Below are 18,758 nucleotides of genomic sequence, written 5' to 3'. Positions count from 1 at the left end.
AATATTTTCCCACTGGAAAATTTTCTCATGGGGAATGTAGCAGATATCCCTACCTTACTCTAAGCAATATGAGAATATTTGAAAATTTGTGTGAATCCGGACAAGAAAAGCATGAGTCTGCTTAATTAACAAAAACATCTGGATGGTAAAAGTTTATTTTATTTATCTGTCAATCTCAAGACGCAAAAAAAAAAAAATCACTACCAAGGTTTGACAAAGCAGATAATTAACACTATAGATTTTTAGTGAGGCTTCAAGTTCTACTGGTTTTCTCAGATGGCATTAAGACACATACACATGCCCACGTGAAGGAACAATATACACTGAGCTAACTGCACAAGAGATCTCATTGTTGGAACATTAACCATGATTATTTTCATAGCTGTGCCATTTTGAGATCATTATGGAATATGGGAGAAGGAGGGGGAATAGGAAGAGGAGAATGTGGTGGTAAGGACCAAACACAGACAGTGTGAACAGACACTAATTCATGTAACAGAAAGTGGGCAACTTAACAATGAACTGATGCAGGCTCCCTGTGGAATTTCTCTGCTATGACTCAGGTCTTTTATTTTTTTCTACATCTATGTAATTCAAATTTAATCATGATCTCTGAATCTTTTGGCAGCAGGGGCTCGGAGGGGGAATTCAGAATCCAGGAGACTGACTTAGTGTGTAACACACACAACATTTTAGTATCCATGAGATAATTTATGCTTTTATAGCAATAAAGATCATCTGATAGTAAGGGTTTTAATTTCTGCCTGGTCTTACTGAATCACTCTGTCAGAAGAGTTATTTTACGCATGTTTCTTAAATAATACATCTTTTATATAAAATCTAAAAATTAATGTACAATCTAAAAGTCAGATTAAGTGCCAAAATGCAGGACCTGAATCTAGTAACACATTAACTCCTTGCTGCATAAAAGTTGCTTATAAAAAATACAGGCTGCACTTTTTTGTGATCCATGCAGTAAATGTTCACAAAAGTCAAGCAAACAACTAGACATCATTCAGCTACTAAAATTAACCCAACCAGTCACAACAGACTTAACCACAGAAAGTGCTGATGGCTGCATCAAAACCATGCTGGGACGAGCTAGTCCTAGAAAGGGCTGGTTGGAAGAACCAGAAAGGAAACCCTGATTGTCACAAAATCTCCACTTGTTTCTATATGGGATTGAGACTGTTCTCTCCTCACATGGCTTTTCCCTACACCACAGTCTTTTGAGAAAGAGGCATTTCAGGCTTCAGATGAAAATAATCATCCTTGAATGAAAAAGCTGAGAAATACTTCTCTGGAGATTTTGATCCTGGAAACGGCTTGCTAAAGGTCCTTAAGGCAAGTGCCAGGAGTCAAAAAACAAAATATTAGGGCATTATCATGACACTGTAAATCAACTATACTTGAATTTTAAAAAATTGTCGAATAGTCTGAGCATGTAAACAATAAAATTGTTGACCAAGGAATTATATCCATGAATGAAGACTTATCACAAGGCCTATCTGGATACTATCAGCTTCTTGGGTTTTGAAGCACATGTAAACTGTACATCCTAGAAGCCCCATGCATTCTTCCCTTTTGTAGAGACTTCTGGAGTAGAAAAAAAGTCCGTGATGGTGCTTAAAAATAAATAAATAAAAAGACCAACCAGAGCACAAAGAAGCTACTCAAATAACAAGCAGTTCTGAGGTTTGTTTTTGTTTGCCTGTTTCACTCTCACATTTTACTTTTGTGATTGGCATATGGAAAACCAAACTGAGAAATCATAATGTTGGAGTATTTTAAGGGCATGCTGTCATAGATGTTAACAAGCTTATTTATACAATAAGACCTCTGCAGAAAGTGCTCAGCTCGATGCCACATTCCAGAATAGCCACCGGTAGTTTCTTTTTCTAAATTGGCTATGTTTACAGGTTTCACAAATACCCCTGAAGTCTTCCCAGTGTGCTTGGCGATGATAAAATTCATGGCAATGTCATCACAGTTCTGCGTCTCATCTAACAAAGCATGGACGGCTGCAGGCTGCCTCTCAAAGAGTTCCAGGTATTTGCTGTGGAAGAAGGAGGCTCCAATCAGGACCAGCGAGTAATGATCACCATTTCCAAACCCTGGTGTCTGCAGTTCAAAACCTCCATAGCTGTAGATACCAGAGGAAGTAGACACATGCTTTCTGGGAACAAATCCTACAATTTGATCAGGAAATTGCTGAAAAGATAAAAAAAATAGTAATAACTCAGTGTGGCATTTCTTTAGAGCTAACATGGTGAAAAAGGCAATGATTTATTACAGAAAGAATTAAACTGATTTGTCAGTGTTATTTTACTCCTGGCTTCTACACCTCAATTTCCTTTAACTCCAGGCAACTTCATAAATCTATGTCCTGGTAAGTTTAAAGTTCAAATTCCATCATAACCCAAATCTCTTTAAAAAATTTCTGACCTCTCAAATAGTCTCCCAATTCACACATTATCTGATATTAATAAATTCTAGTCACCAATGAGTCTGGTTTTTCAGAGTTTACTGTAAAAGAAGTTGACTATATGAACAATGCTTATTATAGGAGATTAAGAAGATATGTGATTATTTTGGAAAACTGTTTTAATCTCTTAGGAGTAAATAAAATTATGGATGTACATGTATCATTTTACTGCTTTTCCATGTTGATTTCAATGTTTTTGAAAGTCCCTGTTGGTTTTAAACAATGTTTTATTTTTATTCCTTTTCTTTTTCCTTAAAAAATATACATACACACACGCAAATATATATATATATATACATACATATATACAGTTGACCCTTAAACAATGCAGGAGTTAAGGGTGCCAACTGACAGTATAATGGAAAATCCATGTATAACTTTACAGTCAGCCTTCAATATCCATGGTTCTGCATCTACAGATTCAACCAACTACGCATCATGTAGTAATATGGTATGTATTTATTGCAAATATCTGAGTGTAAGTGGACCTGTACGCTTCAAGCTTGTGTTGCTCAAAGGTCAATATGTATATGTATATAGTCACTTCAGTTGTGTCTGACTCTTTGCAACCCCATGGACCATAGCCGGCTTGCTCTTTTGCCCATGGGATTTTCCCAGAAGAATACTGGAGTGGGTTGCTATTTCCTCCTCCAGGGGACCTTCCTGACCCAGGGACCAAATCGGTGTTTTCTGCATCTTCTATACTGCAGGTGGATTCTTTGCCGCTTCGCTACGGGGGAAGTCATAGATATATGTGCTTGTGTGTATATATATATATATATATATATATATATATATGTATGAAGAGATGTGTCAGGATCTATGAAGAAAGGATGGCATTAAAGCAATAATAGTAGGATGAGAATGACTAAAAATAAAACAAAAGTCAACAAAGAAAAGCAGTGAGTCATGGAAAAGAAATATGAACTGAAAAAGGTTCAGTTCAATCTCATAAATATCTTGAGTTTCATTCATTTACCAACAGATGCTAAACTAGGGACACACACACACAAATCAGTCTGGATTTAATCCCATGTCAAAGAATGCATAGTCTAGGGAGAGTGTGATACAGATAGGTGGACTAGGAATTAGCACATTGTTGAGGAAGCTGTAAAGCAGCTGAGGGATTCTCAGGACAGCACTGAGGACGCAGGGAGGTACAGGGGAACGTCAGGGGTTGGGGGATAAACGCTGGGAGGCCTCAGAGACGAGGCACCACTTACATAACCTAGGAGGACGACAGAGATTTCACAGATGGCTAGAGCAGGAAAAGGAGAAGGACTGCAAACAGAGGTCATGGTTAAGTGCAAAGGCACAGACATGTGTCTGTTCTGATCCTGCTTGTCTCCATGCCCCAAATCTCTATACTCCATAGGGCACCAATGGGACCAAACTTTAGGAGTCAGATTATCTTGGGCAATGGATTGAAACTGTTCTTGACAGTTTTATGGATGAAACTTAAAATCATATTTATCCATCTTTAATCATGGTTTACTTGGATTGTTCTAACCTGACATTTTCAGAAAATTGAGTTTTTCACCTGAAATAGAAATCTCACAGCTGGAGTACTACATTAGAAATTTTTTCCTGGGAAGCTTTTATTTATAGGGCTGGAAAAATTGCTGATATGGAAAAAATGTGTTGATTAGTATGCTAGGCATGAAGCTGAAAACTGAAGTTTTGAAAATTCTGGTATCTGTAGAGTACTGTGACCGCTTACCATTAATACCTAATGTTGTCACATCTCAAGTTGCTAATCAAGGAGAGTTACTACAGTGCAAATTAAACCATTTATTGGGTAGTACACTGTTTAATTACTGGACACGCTTCAGAGTATTAGTATGTAATTCTGCTTTCAGGTACTTGTAGTGAAACTTGTAAAAAGCTGGCTACTATGAACAAATATTCAACAGGAAAAAGGTGTTTTTATAGAATACCAGGCAATTAATGCCTATTTATACCAGCTGGGATTTAAGGGGGGAAAAGTCTACCACCACAATGGTGCATGTAGAATTATTATTAATATTAATTTTTAAACAATGATCTCAGAATTAAATTTTGTGGATATAATTATTTCTTTCAAAGGAAGCTCTATGCAGCAGTAATACAGAAGTATACTTCTCATTTGAGATACAGGTCTGTGGCCTTGTGGAAAGTGTCTCAGGATTTTAGTCTTTGCTCTGTCCTATACCAGATAATTTCCTCATTGTTCTTTGGAAGGCAATTCTAGCTCTTCTCCCCAGTATGCCAAATATAAATCAAGTATAGATAAAAGATACCATAACTGTCAGTTAGCTTAACTGAGCTCAGGAAATCTGATTACTTTATGACAAAGTAATCTCCTTTTTAGATAAATACTGTCTACACTAGTCTGGGTAACCTCCACATTAAACCATGTTGCTCTGGTTAAACTCTAGATCAGACTTTATACTAATGATTTCATAAAGCATGTAGCAACATTACCTGCCACACAGAAAAAGCGAAAACAAGGTCCTGGGCGCTAATCAGCAAGTCATCATCTACCATTAACACCGCTGAAATGAAAGAAAAAAATTTAAATCAAACAGTTTGGAAGTGAAGACAGAAGTTGTAAGACATAGTGGTGTCTTTATAGATCATTCAGATGAAGTATTTTCTGAATGAAATCAGTAAATAAAAAATGTATTCTTAAAGATTTATCTAGCAGAAAAAGTTTTTACTTGAACTATAATTGATTTTATAATTTCCAAAGGGGGAGATTATCAAGTAGTTATCATCCATTATCCTAGAAACTAATGAACCTATAAATAAATAAAACCAAGGTTCTTTTAAGCAAATTACAAGCTCATGTAACTGCTATGAGTGGGAGGAAAAGAAGGTGGCAAAACACATCAAGCATAAGTTAAATAGCATTTTACTAACTTATGTGCTGCAATAAGATGTAATCATAGCATGTCTTCTTTTACAATATTAATTAACCTCTTTATCACTGTTGCAAGATATATGTGATTTCTCCCCAGGAGACTGCTTCTTGACATCTGGGAAACTGCCTCTTAAATTTTTCAAAATGCTTTCTTATGATTAAATTTCCCTATTTTCTCCAGACAATTAAGGTAAGCAGGAGGCCCTAAAGCCACACGGGAGTCCCCAGTTCTGGTTAACTGCAGCCCTGTCAGACTAAAAACCCAGCTGCAACTCACCTTTGGTTTCCAGTTCAGGAAAGACCTGGAGTCGATTTCTCATTCTGTTTGTGGTCTGTGCTTTGAAGTTCACGGGGACAGGGTGAGGCCCTAGGGAGTTCCACAACTCCTCTGGTCCCTTCTCCCCAACATTGTTCCATATCACAATCACTTTATGCAGATATGGAACTGCCTGATAATGATTTAAAAGTCTCAATAAGAGATCTGTTCTATTGTACGTCTGCATTATGAGAGTAAAGGAATCTTGGGTGGGCTTGCCCTGAGATTTTATTTCCCTACGCAAAGTGAGCATCTTGTCTTCTTTGATATTAGGGAGTAAAGTGGTTAAAGCCCCAGCTACCAGCAGTAACACAAGGATGACCACCAAAGAGAGACGAAGCACACGAATTCCCATCACTCTTCCTGGGAGCTTGCAGATGTGGCAACACCTGGAGTAGAAATGGAAGTAAAATGCAGAATCTTAGCATTCTCACTAGTTACCATGGTTTTGCCTCTGCTTTTTTAAGGAGAGAAAGGTCAAACACCTTTTAGTTATTCAAGTTCAGTTCCTCCTGCCTTTTTGATTTGACCTAAGACAAAAAGCGCAGTGAATAAACCTTCCCTTCCCTGACTGCTTTGCAGTTGCAGACAAAAGAACATCTATACACAGGAAGAATCAAGCAGCACATTTTAAAATTTGCCCTCATTTTGCTACTAAAAATTTGGAAATGAGATTATTTTCAAATTGGATTATATTTCTCTTTTGCTGTTGTTGTTTAGTCACTCAGTCATATCTGACTCTTTTGTGATTCCATGGACTGTAGCCCACCAGGCTCCTCTGTCCATGGGATTTCCCAAGCAAGAATACTGGAGTGGAGTGGATTGCCATTTCCTTCTCAAGGGGATCTTCCCAACCCAGGGATCAAACCCACATCTACATCGGCAGGCAGATTCTTTACCACTGAGCCACCTGGGAAGCCCTATATTTCTCTTAGTAACTATTTAAATAATTAGTATATATTTCTCTTAGTAGTATACTAATTAACAGTGTCAGACTTTATTTTTTGGGCTCCAAAATCAGATGCAGATGATGACTGCAGCCATGAAATTAAAAGATGCTTACTCCTTGGAAGAAAAGTTATGACCAACCTGGATAGCATATTCAAAAGCAGAGACATTACTTTGCCAACAAAGGTCCATCTAGTCAAGGCTATGGTTTTTCCAGTGGTCATGTATGGATGTGAGAGTTAGATTGTGAAGAAAGCTGAGCACCGAAGAACTGATACTTTTGAACTGTGGTGTTGGAGAAGACTCTTGAGAGTCCCTTGGACTGCAAGGAGATCCAACTGTCCATTCTGAAGGAGATCAGCCCTGGGATTTCTTTGGAAGGAATGATGCTAAAGCTGAAACTCCAGTACTTTGGCCACCTCATGCGAAGAGTTGACTCATTGGAAAAGACTCTGATGCTGGGAGGTATTGGGGGCAGGAGGAGAAGGCGACAACAGAGGATGAGATGGCTGGATGGCATCACTGACTCAATGGACGTGAGTTTGAGTGAACTCCAGGAGATGGTGATGGACAGGGAGGCCTGGCGTGCTGCGATTCATGGGGTCACAAAGAGTCGGACACGACTGAGTGACTGACCTGTACTGACTGAGATATCATTGACACATAAAATTATATATATTTAAGGTGTACAACTTATTCTTATATATATATAGATACACACACACACACACACATATATATATATAAACATTTCAGTATACTAAATTTAAACTTATCTTTTGGCAGCAAACTTGTTTCCAAATGAAATCATATGCAGAATCCTAATATATGAATCTGGTAACAGTGGTAGGAGCAGCAGCAGCAAACAATTATAATGGTTTATTACTTATTAGATCCTGTACTGTGTGCTTTGCATGCCATAGCATTTGCTTATTTTCTCAATAAATTAAATAATTACTGAGCACTATTTTAGGTTCTGTGTGTATAGCAATGAATAAGATAGATGATGTCTCTGCTGTTCATAGCAGAGGAAATAGTAAGGAGAGACAGATAAAGTAAATAAACTCAGAGCTAATTTAGGATAGTGGTAGTGAAGAGAATACATCAGAAGGACACCTTGTGGTTTCAGTTGGGCACTTGTAGCTGGGCCATCATCCTGGAGGCATTAGATTCCAAACAAAATCTCACTTCACTATTCAAATGATGTGCAACTACTCTTCTGTTTTTCATTGAGGAAACTTGGCAACAGTTCCCCTGATCTTGTTTCACGTTGTGAGGTGTGTGGTGTCACTGCAGAAATAGTTTTTCTCCATATAGATCAACAAGGACGTAGAGAGGTCATATAGACCACGCCTTTAACATCTTTTAAAGTTCACAAGAGTAGGTACTGGAGAATTCCAAAGATGGAAGGAGAACATACCCCATACTGTGCTAGTGCACTGAGCGCTGTGCAAGCAAAGGAAGAACTTACTCATAAGGACAAAGGAATGGTCAATGTCACTCAGCGACTCTCACTTTTCAAAAGTCTAGATTTGAAAAGCAATGTTCCCTTGTAGTAGTCTTTTCAGAAAGCTTTCAAGGATAATCTCTCCTGGACTTTGTCTGTAGCCTGTTCTGTTAAGAAAAGCAATTTTGTGTTTCCCCTTTCATCTTGGCCTCACTCTAAGAAATGAATAAAATGGATTGTTTCTTAGGTAACCTCAGCTTTACTATGATTATTTTTCAAGGATGGGCAATTTAAGGTTTGAGAGTACAAATGTCTTCACTGTATATAACCTCTCCCTAAAACAACACATACTGTTAATGTGATGAACCAAACAGAAACCATTATAAATTAATAGCCTTGATTCAAAGACCTTGATAATCCTTCTAACACTGAATCAAAAGCAAGTCTCATAAAACATATTTTCAGTTCTGCATAAAAATGGCTGGTTACAAGCACTCAGAGTTAAGATTCATCTGACAACTACATTAAAGTATACCCTGATTGAGATCTTAATGTTCATTTTCTACAGCAGAGTAGGAATAACATATTCTAGAATTTATATAGCAGTGTCTCTAGTCAATAAAGCAGATTCTGGTTAACTACCTGCCAGTTTAGTGGAGAAAGAGTAATGAAGATTCATCTCTATAGCCTACTATAAATAGACATTGTCAAGGAGAATTCATGAATGACTGTTTCGCGTTTACCAATAATATACTTTTAAGTGGGAGTTTTCCTCCATATCCATCATAGAAATTTCCTCTGTCAGATAGCTTCTAACCCCCTGTTTTCCTTGTATCAAAAATGTTTTGAGAGTTATGAATAATTTATATCTTTGGAAAGACAATGCAAATATTTCATGCAGTTATACAGACCAATAAAGTTATGTAACATGTGTAGTCTGTATAGAAAAGTAAGAACTATATAGATTGCAGTGCAAGCGGCATCTCTGTGCTTTGAGAACAGCTGAAGTCTGGGACTTTATTGTTGATGCACTGGAAACAGCCTTAGAACAGATTGGAGAGTGATGACTTCATATAGCTATTTGGATTTCAGTGTATAGCTTTCTTCTGTTCACTGTCTAGAGAAGACTGTACCATCTAATTCACAGCTTTGAGTTTTGAATGGGGAATATGAGAAAGAATACACCTGGATAACCTTCATCTTAGAAAGAATTAAGAACTAAAATGATTTAATGTCAAAGTATATCTGTAAACCTCCCTGCTGGTCCAGTGGTTAAGAATCTGCCTACCAATGCAGGTGACATGGGTTCGATCCCTGGTCTGGGAAGATCTCACATGCCGGGGAGCAACTAAGCCCATTCACCACAACAACTGAGCCTGTGCTGTAGAGCCCAGGAGCCACAACTACCGAAACTCGAGTGCCCTAGAGCCAGCTCCACAACCAGAGAAGCGACAGCAATGAGAAGCCTGTGCACCACAACTAGAGAAGCCCCCACTCACTGCAACTAGACACAGCCCCTGCACAGCGGTGAAGACTCAGGGCAGCCAAAAATAATACAGAAATAAAATTTAAAGTGATATCTGTCGGTATCTTCTGAAACCCCACTTCATTCCAGAAAGGACCGAGATCCCTGATAGCACAGTCCGTGACTCTTTCCATTGTGTTGTGGTAAATTCTGCAAGGCTGCGTCATAAAGTAGTCTACGAGACTGTCACTAAGGTACCTGTATGATAATATAAATATTAATATTGGTATGTTGATTGTTTTTACAACTTTATTAACATTTATTTCGCATACCATAAGCTTCACCCATATAAAGTACACAATTCAGTAGCTTTTAGTATATACACAGAATTATGCAACCAAATCTAATTTTGTAACATTTTTAACACTCTAAAAAGAAGAGTGTTAAACCTACTCATTAGCAGTCGCTCTTCACCTCCATTTCCCCTCATTCTCCACCCCAGCACCAAGCTAACACTGATCCACTTTCTATCTCCATAGTTTGCCTATTCTGGACATTTCCTAAAAAGAGATCATACAATATATGGCCTATGGGTCTGGCTTTTTTCACTTAGCATAAATGTTTTCAAGGTTCACCCACGTCATAGTATATAACCACACTTAATTCTTTTTTTATTCCCAAATAACCTTCTATTGCACAGATATACCACATTTTGTTTGTGTTAACAGTTGCTGGACATTTGGGTTGCTTCCACATTTTGCTATTATGAATATTGCTGTTACAAATAATCATGTACATGTTTTTTTGTGAACATATGTTTTCATTTCTTTTGGGCATGTACCTGGGAGTGGAATGACTGGGTCATTATATCAGAATTTTTAAATATTTGAAAAGTGAGGTATCTTTTAGAAAACCATTATTTGAAATTTTAAGAATTGTTCTTAAATGTGGACCTAAGACAGAGTAGGAAAGCAAATAATGCAATGAAGCAACAATTACAAATTCTCTAGTGTTTGTCTTTAAATGAATGAGGCAATCTGAATTTTCAAAGACCTGCTATTCAGTTATTTACTACATCTTCTACCAGAGTTCCTCAGGAAGAACACTACTGAATGACGAATTCTTTACTCCAGGCTAGTTCTTTGGGATTAAAAGCAACAATTATCTAGACAAAAGCTGAAAACAAATAGTCTGGGCTGCTGTCTATGGGGTCGTACAGAGTCGGACAGACTGAAGCGACTTAGTAGCAGAAGCAGCAGCAGCATGAACAAAGACTAGTTTAGCCAGAGCATGGCATGAATGAAGATTAGTTATGTCCTCTGACTCACAAGATAGAAAAGCAATGAGCAGCGTCACGTCATACACCGAGAAGCTGTCATTTTCATTCTAATGCCACAGATGGTAGAAGAATAGTAACTATTCTGCCATTTCACTATGAGATTTGCCTCATATTGTACAGATTGTTTTCTCCTCTGGCTCATCCTCCAAAATACGCACTTGCCAAAAAAACTGATGATTACAGCATATAGATGCTCAGAAAGGGGCCCTTCACTGCCACGAGATAAAAACATTCCAAGGTGGAACACAGAGGCTAATTTAGAATCTGGGGTTCCCTTCTGTGAACATGAAAGAAGAATCAGAAGACATCAGCGTACACCTGATGAGCAGCTTCTGGCCAGGTGACATACATCGTTCTAACTGAGGCGAAGGCATATGTGGCACCCAATTCCAAAAGGACTTTCCTCTTACGGTACCTAGAGCCGCAGGCTGGCCATGACTCCACATGTTGTACATGCTCTTTCTCCCTACCCACCAGACTCCTACACCGTGCCCTTCTACGGGCAAGACTCTTTCAAACATCCCCTCCCCTGTGCTTCTCTCACCACTCTCCATCCTCAGTGATCCTGGGGATGGGGAACGCAGTGCTACCGGACTTTGTTTCCAGGTATTACAACTATTGGCTGAGCCTCCTTTTTGACTGGGATTGTATTGACGGCCCTTTCTGTCAGGCTCTGCAATCCAGAACAGTGCCTGGCCATTTTTTGAGCAAGGTTCACAATGCTCTGTGGTTGAAAAAAGCGAGGGAATCTATATTTAAACAGTCTTAAACTTCACAGTGGGCTTCCCTGGTGGCTCGGTGGTAAAGAATCCACCTGCTAAAGCAGAAGATGTGGGTTCGGCCCCTGGGTTGGGAAGATCCCCTGGAGAAGGAAATGGCAACCCACTCCAGTGTTCCTGTCTGGGAAATCCCATGGACAGAGGAACCTGGTAGTCTGTAATCCATGGGGTCACAAAGAGTCAGACACAATGACTAAATAACAACAATAAACTTCACAATGAATCAAAAATGCCTGAAATTAAAAAAAATAAACTCAAATTAAATGCAAATTAAGATCGAGTCAAGACTTAAGAAACCATTCCCTCTATAAAAGATCTGGGTTATCCCAGGTGCTAGAGAGTATTCTAAGAAGAGCTTTTACTTTCGTATTTCCCCCCATTCAGGGAATTCATTCTTTTCATTGTATTTTATAAATGCCATTCAGCTTTCTCATTTTCAACCAATGATATCCTCTCCTTCCTAAATGATTTTCCCTCAGTTTTCCTTCTAAGGAACCCATCTATTTTTTTTTTTTTTTATGGTTCTTCTTCTTCTTTTTAAGAAATACCTTTCTTAATACATAAGCTATATTTTTTTAAAGTCTTTATTGAATTTGTTAAAATGTTGCTTCTGTTTTATGTTTTGGGTTTTTGGCCATGAGGCATGTGGGATCTTAGCTTCCTGACCAGGGATCGAACCTGTGTCCCCTGTATTGGAAGACGAAATTTTAATCACTGGACCAGCAGAGAAGTCCCTAACTCCCATCAGGGAGTCTTAACTCTGATTACTTTTTTCATGAGTCCAAATAATCAAAATAAGTTATTTTGTGTTAATGATTTTATATAGGAATAAGAAAGGCAGGAATATGAATAGACTTAAAGTAATAAATAATAAAAGGATCCACACAGTATCACAGATTTACCTTGTGGTTTGCTGTGTTTACAACCAACTGTACAGTGATCTGAACGGATGATTTAGATGCCTACAATCTTGATCTACTGTGTCATGAACTGGCTCTTAGGGTTAAAGTGATTCATCTTTTTTTATCAACAGTATAACTGACTACAACATATATAGGATCACTGATAGCCAATCTAAGTTCTGTTATTTAGAAGGCTTAAGATTGACCTTTCCTGCCCTTTTGAGACTACAGTTCTGAAACAGAATTGCTAAAACATATTGGTAAACAGCTGCATTTACTACAATATCACATTTGAAAAACAGAAGTTGCGGCCACAGGTCATTTCTCACTGCAAGCTATAAGAAAGATTTCTGTATTGATCACACTAAAAAGCAAGTCCTCCTCCTGGCAGCCCGGTTGAGTGAGCCATTCCCTTACAGGTATATCAGGTTCAAATGAACTCTAAAAAACATGTATGTGTGTGTGTGTGGGGGGGGCACATGTGTGTTCATTTGCTAGGCAGTGTCTGATTCTTTGCAATCCCATGGACTGTACTGGGATTTCCAAGACAAGAATACTGGAGTGGGTTGCCATTTCCTCCTACAGGGGATCTTCCTGATCCCTGTAGCGATTGAAACTGGGTCTCCTACATTGCAGGAGGATTCTTTACCATTGAGCTACCTGGGAAGCCCATAAAACACAGATAGCAGAAACCAAGGACCTGTGTCTCCACTTTCCTCCCCAGTCTTGCCCTATTATCAGTAGCAAAGTCTGCTTGTCAGTCCTGGCATTTTTGTCCCTTCCTAAGGCATCCCGTACAAATCATCAAATTGCTTCTCAATACTTCTTCAGGCAGCTACTCTCAATTAACTAGATTTGCTTTCTCATAATTGATTAAAGAGGAAATAACATATAAATATTATGTAGAAAGTCTTCTTAAAACACTGCCTCCGTCAATCCAGCCATTTGTTACTGAGGCAGAGGCCTTCTCTGCCCTCAAAGTGCACAGGTCTCAATTATGCTAGATGAAAGTTTCTTCCAGTCTTGCATCTTCCTCTTGGAATTGCTAACTAACTGTAGCTATTATGATGATAATTATGATGATGATGTTTGAAGATGATCAAACTTATGGACATATATCAGAGCAGGAGAAGGAATGGCCTTATTCCTATGAGGAACATCCACTACTTATAAGGATCCAAGGAGTCAATGCATCCTAAGAAGAAAGCCTAGAAATAGAAAAGCATTTTTAGCTCAGCACAGTGTCATGCAAAATTAGTTCAAGAAATGGGTCAAAAAGAAACCAAGTCTATCTGCAAATACATTATTTTTACCATTCCAGAATATTGAAGCTTTTCATTTGAACTTCTCTCTGTTTTAGTCACAGGAAAGTGGAGGGGAGGCAAGATTGCTGGGTGACAGATCCTTAGAATGTTCTAAAGAATCCTCTTACTTTTTACACAATACTGGTTTTCAGCAATAAACTCACATTCCAAAATCATTTCTCGAAGAGAAACAGATTTTATATGTATGAATTATAATTTGCAAATAGCTTTAGATATCAGACCTAAAATCAATGCAATCCGAATTCATGTGAGCTTCCTAACTTTATTAGAGGAAGGTCAGGATATCCATGGTTAGTCCACAAACAAACATTCCTAGGTGCTTACCCAGCCCAGCACTGTCAGACCCTAGGGTTGATAATGAGTAAGACCTCCAATTCCTGCCCTCACAGAGCTTACCAGTAGTAACAAAAGTTGTCAGACCTCTTTCCTCTGTGTGTTACTTAACATCTCAACTCTTTAGATACACGGGGATTAAAATGCATCCACCCCATTTTGTAGATAGGATAGCTGAGCCTGAGAATATTAAATGATGCTTCCTGAGCCACAGAAAGAGTAGAGGGTCTGAACAAACTCCCACCTCCCATGTGTCCCACCTTGTATTTTCAGTGTTTTCTGTGTAGTCTCTGTTTTCAGCTTTGTCTTAGTTTATAGGAATAAACTTTTTATTGACTTTATGTTATAGTCCGGAATACTGTTTCAATGGATAAGATCTAAAACAGGTGATGCAGTATTTTCTAATAGATCCTGGCTCAGTAAAAACTCTTTATTTCCAAGGAAACAAAAGTACCTCTATAGGAAACATTTTTTTCTCAGATAAAAATACTGGTACTTCACCTGTGTTCATAGTAGCATTATTTACAAGAGCCAAAAGGTGGAAGCAACTCAAATGTCCATTGACAGATGAATGGATAAACAAATGTGGTATAGACATACAATGAAATATTATTCAGCCTTTAAAAATGAAGGGAATTCTGACACATGTTACAGGATGAACCTTGAGGACATCATGCTCAGTAAAATAAGCCAGTACAAAAGGACAAGTACTATACGATTTCACTTACGTGAGGAATCTAGAATAGTCCAATTCAAAGAAACAGAAAAGTAGAAGGGTGGCTGCCGGGACCCGGGGAACAGAGAAATGGAGAGTTGTTTAATGGTTGTAGAGTTTCAGTTTTGTAGGATGAAAAAGTTCTTGAGATTGACTGCTCAACAAAGTCAATACACTGAACACTACTGAGCTACATACTTAAAAATGGTTAAGATGGCAGATTTGTGTATTTTACCCCAATTTTTAAAAAGTAAAAAGAAAATCCTGGTACTTACCTCATTATGGTAAAGTTCTAATTTTTGAAAAATTTTTCCTTATGGCTTCAGTAATTGATAGGAACAGGCTCTCTTGGCACTATTAAGGGAAATCAAAGAATTTCCTGTGATGTTTTTGTTAATCAGGAGGAATTAAAAAAAAATGCTTTAATGCCATGGTCCATAGACTTTGAATTATTTTTAGAACTTAAAATTTTCTATACTGTGTTCTAAATATTATATGTAGGTGACTAGGTAGGTGATATCTTCCTGAGGTTTGTGCTAACATTGCTATATTTTTGTTTTCATCTTTCCCTTAAGTACCCAGAAACAGTAAATCCATATCACCCTGATGATCTAATGTTTACTCATTTGAAATCAGAACATATATGCCATGCAGAAAGGCCTCCAGACGCAGCAACCTGCACTTGTATTCAATTTCTAGACTTTTAAGTGTCTGTAGTTTTATCTACCATCAAAACTCTTTTTTCACTTAAGGTTCACATGGCATTCAATTTGAAGTACTAAAAGAAAAACACAGGGTTTAAAATAGAGTTGCAGGTAAAGGTCAGGATTAATTACATTACTGAGGAATGACAGATGGCATCCTTCCTATTCCTTACTATTGCCCAAAGGGAGCCAGAACTTTGACTGGAGATGACCTTCTGCCTCTTACTCCTCTGGGCCTTCATTTCTCACAGTCCTCAATTACATGTCTAAGAAGTTAGAGCTTTCCCTCCCATACAGTCCACACAGTTAACCTAATACAATTAATTAGTCAATGATCTAAACAATTATATAAAAGTTCAGGGCAGAAATTCATTCATTAGTTTAAAAATGTTCATGAATATATCTACCTATTTTATAAATCTTATAAACTCATAATATATGAAGGAATTCAGAGCTGATTAGACTTGCAAGATACTGCATCTATAGTGACCATGTGAACAGAGCTGAAGAATCATTTTTGACTTTTCAAACTCATATTCTTTCATGATACAGTTACTGAAGGGACAAAGGGGTGGCTTAGCCTGTATCTAGACTCATCAGGTGACACTTTTTTCTCCTCTCTATACCAAAAGCACCCCTTATGTACATCTTAGCATCACATGGTTCTAAAATCCTAGACTGATCTGCCCTGTCCTCACATCTGCTTCCTTTTCCCAAAAAATTCCTCCAGGAACTTTAATTCTCTGCTTAGCTCAGAGTCTAGCACATAGTAGACACATTAAATGATTGTTGAATGAATGAAAGAAAGTAACTATAACTTTGATATGACAACATATATTGTTGTCATATGTTAACATATTTGGGACAAACATCATTTCAAGATGACAAAACAAACCAGACGTCATTTTCCACTCATAGAACTCCTGATTTAGTGTCCAATTTATATTTCTAAATTGGAAATTTATATAAACCATTATATTTCTAAGAAAATATTTACAACTGAAGTTGGTAATTATGCCATCAAAGAATGTGAAGTAGCACTGCCATTTTTTGAAAGAAGTTCTTTGCAGGAATAGCTATCTTACGTTTTTGGGAGTAAGCAGTGTAGCAATTTAGGAGTTCCAGAACCAATGTAACTGAAATTAAATTTCAGTTTCTCCAACTTATTTCAAAATTATTTGAAAAACGGTGTTGCAGACTTCTCCATAAACCAACTGAACAATTTCTCATCTGTAGCAATATAGGCAAAATGAAGAATTTATTTTCAAAGGCAGAATACAAAAACACAGGTCAAATTGCAGCTGATCTGGATGAGTTAAGAGAATGCTGGAAATGAGTTGCTGAAATTTAGTTATTTGCATATATACATCTGAACCACCCTCCCCCACCAACCTCTGTCCCCAGTTACATCATATTGAAATAAAGCAGCTTTGGAGGAAAAACTCAACTGCAGTCGAAATATTTATAATATTTAAATATTAACCTAATTTGTACCCATTTAACCTTTCTCCAGCAGTGCAGTTGAGCAAAATTTAGTCTCTGGCTAACACAAAAGCTTCCTAAAAATATAAATAAATGCTACTAACTGAAAATATTTTTATGTTTTTCTGTTTAAATTAAAATAAAGAAATATAGGCCAAGAAAGGCAAAGACAAAATACTCTGTCCAGAACTTAATTTCTGGAATCTAGCTGTTTTTACACAGCAGTTTTAATTAACATGAACATTTTTTAAAAATTGTAGAATACATACATTATATTTTCAAAAATAAAAACACAGAATCACTACCCCACAAACTCATAAAGTTCCAAGAAAGACAGCAAAACAGAAATATCTTCATTGTTAAAAATTTTTTTAACCAGAGAGCATTTTGCTATTTCCTTACCTCTCGTGCAGAAAAGACTGCAGTGAGACCTAGGCGATTTATTTGCTTGCAGCTTGGTTATCATAAAACGCAAGGGGCGTCTCGCTTACTCATTTTTTGCTTTTTCTCCAAACCCAGCAGTTTGCATTCACTCGGCGTCATTCGCTGGATTGATAACCTGGATGAAACGCTGCCCACAAAGAGAGAGCCTAAAGCTGGGGACAGTACCGGGTGGCCGCCCCTCCCTTTCAGTGATGCTCCACTTCCTGTTAGATTAAAAGGCTGTTCCCAAGAAGCTCGGTTTTGTAGTTTCTAGCTCACTTCCAAAAGCCAGTCTTTCCCCCATTGCTCCCTCAACGTAACAACTTTTAATCATTCAGGTGATGGACCACCTGACCTTACCCAATTTCCCGGAAAGACACCGAAGAGGAGTTCCGGAGACCGTGGGGCCCAAGACTGGTCCGCAGGCTCGCACCTCCACGCTCCGCAAGCCCTCGTGTCCCACCAGCGAGTGAATTTTCCTTGAGCTTCCCTGAAATGGGCAATGGGGTTCTCACGAGAATCTGAGCCGCGGCTCCGGCCTCTGGGATGACCTGGAAGTAAAGGGAACGTGTACGAACTCGAGTTTGGGGTTAACAGAGGATTGAGATGGTCGGGGAATCAGTCAATGCCTTAACCGAATCTCAATTTCAACACGATCTCGTAGGCACTGCTTTCAAAAAGAACTCTTTTTAAATACATTTAACATTCTTTCGGAAGGTATTTGCCTCCTGCGTGACAGTACAGAAAGGTCAGGCGCTGTCTGGGGGCGCAGGGCTGCGTGGATTACTAGGATTTGGGTACTCATAGAGTTCACCCAGCAAAACCATCATCATTTGCGCTTCCTATCATTTGCGCTTCCTGCAGACTGGATTCTTAAGCACTGCTACCGAACAAACCGGGATTTGATGCTAATAGATAGGGCAATGGCTAAAGGGCAGGCGCAGGATGCCAGCACATCCGAGAACAGCAGTGATAGGTAGTCGGAGTGGACGTGAGCGGGCTCTCAACCTTCCGGCCTGCCCAATTCGTGGGTTGCCACCTCAGGATTTTCTTCCTGAGTACAGGTGGCGGGACTTAACTCCAAGTCGGCCCTTCAGACCACCTACAGGATGCCACCTCTCTTTGGCTTCTGTAAAACTCGCAACTCCGCCCTTGTCGTAAGCCCCGCCCCACCGCGCAAGTCCCGCCCTCGG

The 18,758-nt window shown here is 38.5% G+C and overlaps 1 protein-coding gene across 2 annotated transcripts; it reads right to left on the bottom strand.

Annotated features, from left to right (window-relative positions):
• Nucleotides 1–137: 137 nt before the first annotated feature.
• On the bottom strand, nt 138–18,708 carry EXTL2 (exostosin like glycosyltransferase 2). Of its 2 annotated transcripts, XM_061411041.1 has the most exons (7): nt 17,926–18,708; nt 17,545–17,713; nt 16,746–16,890; nt 15,232–15,310; nt 5,665–6,092; nt 4,949–5,019; nt 138–2,211 (listed from the first exon to the last, which is right to left on the bottom strand). In XM_061411041.1, exons 4-7 carry the CDS (start codon nt 15,234–15,236, stop codon nt 1,723–1,725), a joined length of 993 nt encoding a protein of 330 aa, XP_061267025.1. In that variant the 5' UTR covers nt 15,237–15,310; nt 16,746–16,890; nt 17,545–17,713; nt 17,926–18,708; the 3' UTR covers nt 138–1,722. The 2 variants fall into 2 exon arrangements, with proteins under 2 accessions (XP_061267025.1, XP_061267024.1); XM_061411040.1 differs by lacking the exon at nt 16,746–16,890.
• Between the last annotated feature and the right edge of the window lie 50 nt (nt 18,709–18,758).

This window comes from Bos javanicus, chromosome 3 (genome assembly GCF_032452875.1).
Source record: "Bos javanicus breed banteng chromosome 3, ARS-OSU_banteng_1.0, whole genome shotgun sequence".
In the NCBI taxonomy this organism is placed as follows: Eukaryota; Metazoa; Chordata; class Mammalia; order Artiodactyla; family Bovidae; genus Bos; species Bos javanicus.
The sequence above is the reverse complement of the archived record's forward strand: the minus strand, read 5'-3'. Positions and strand labels throughout refer to the sequence as shown.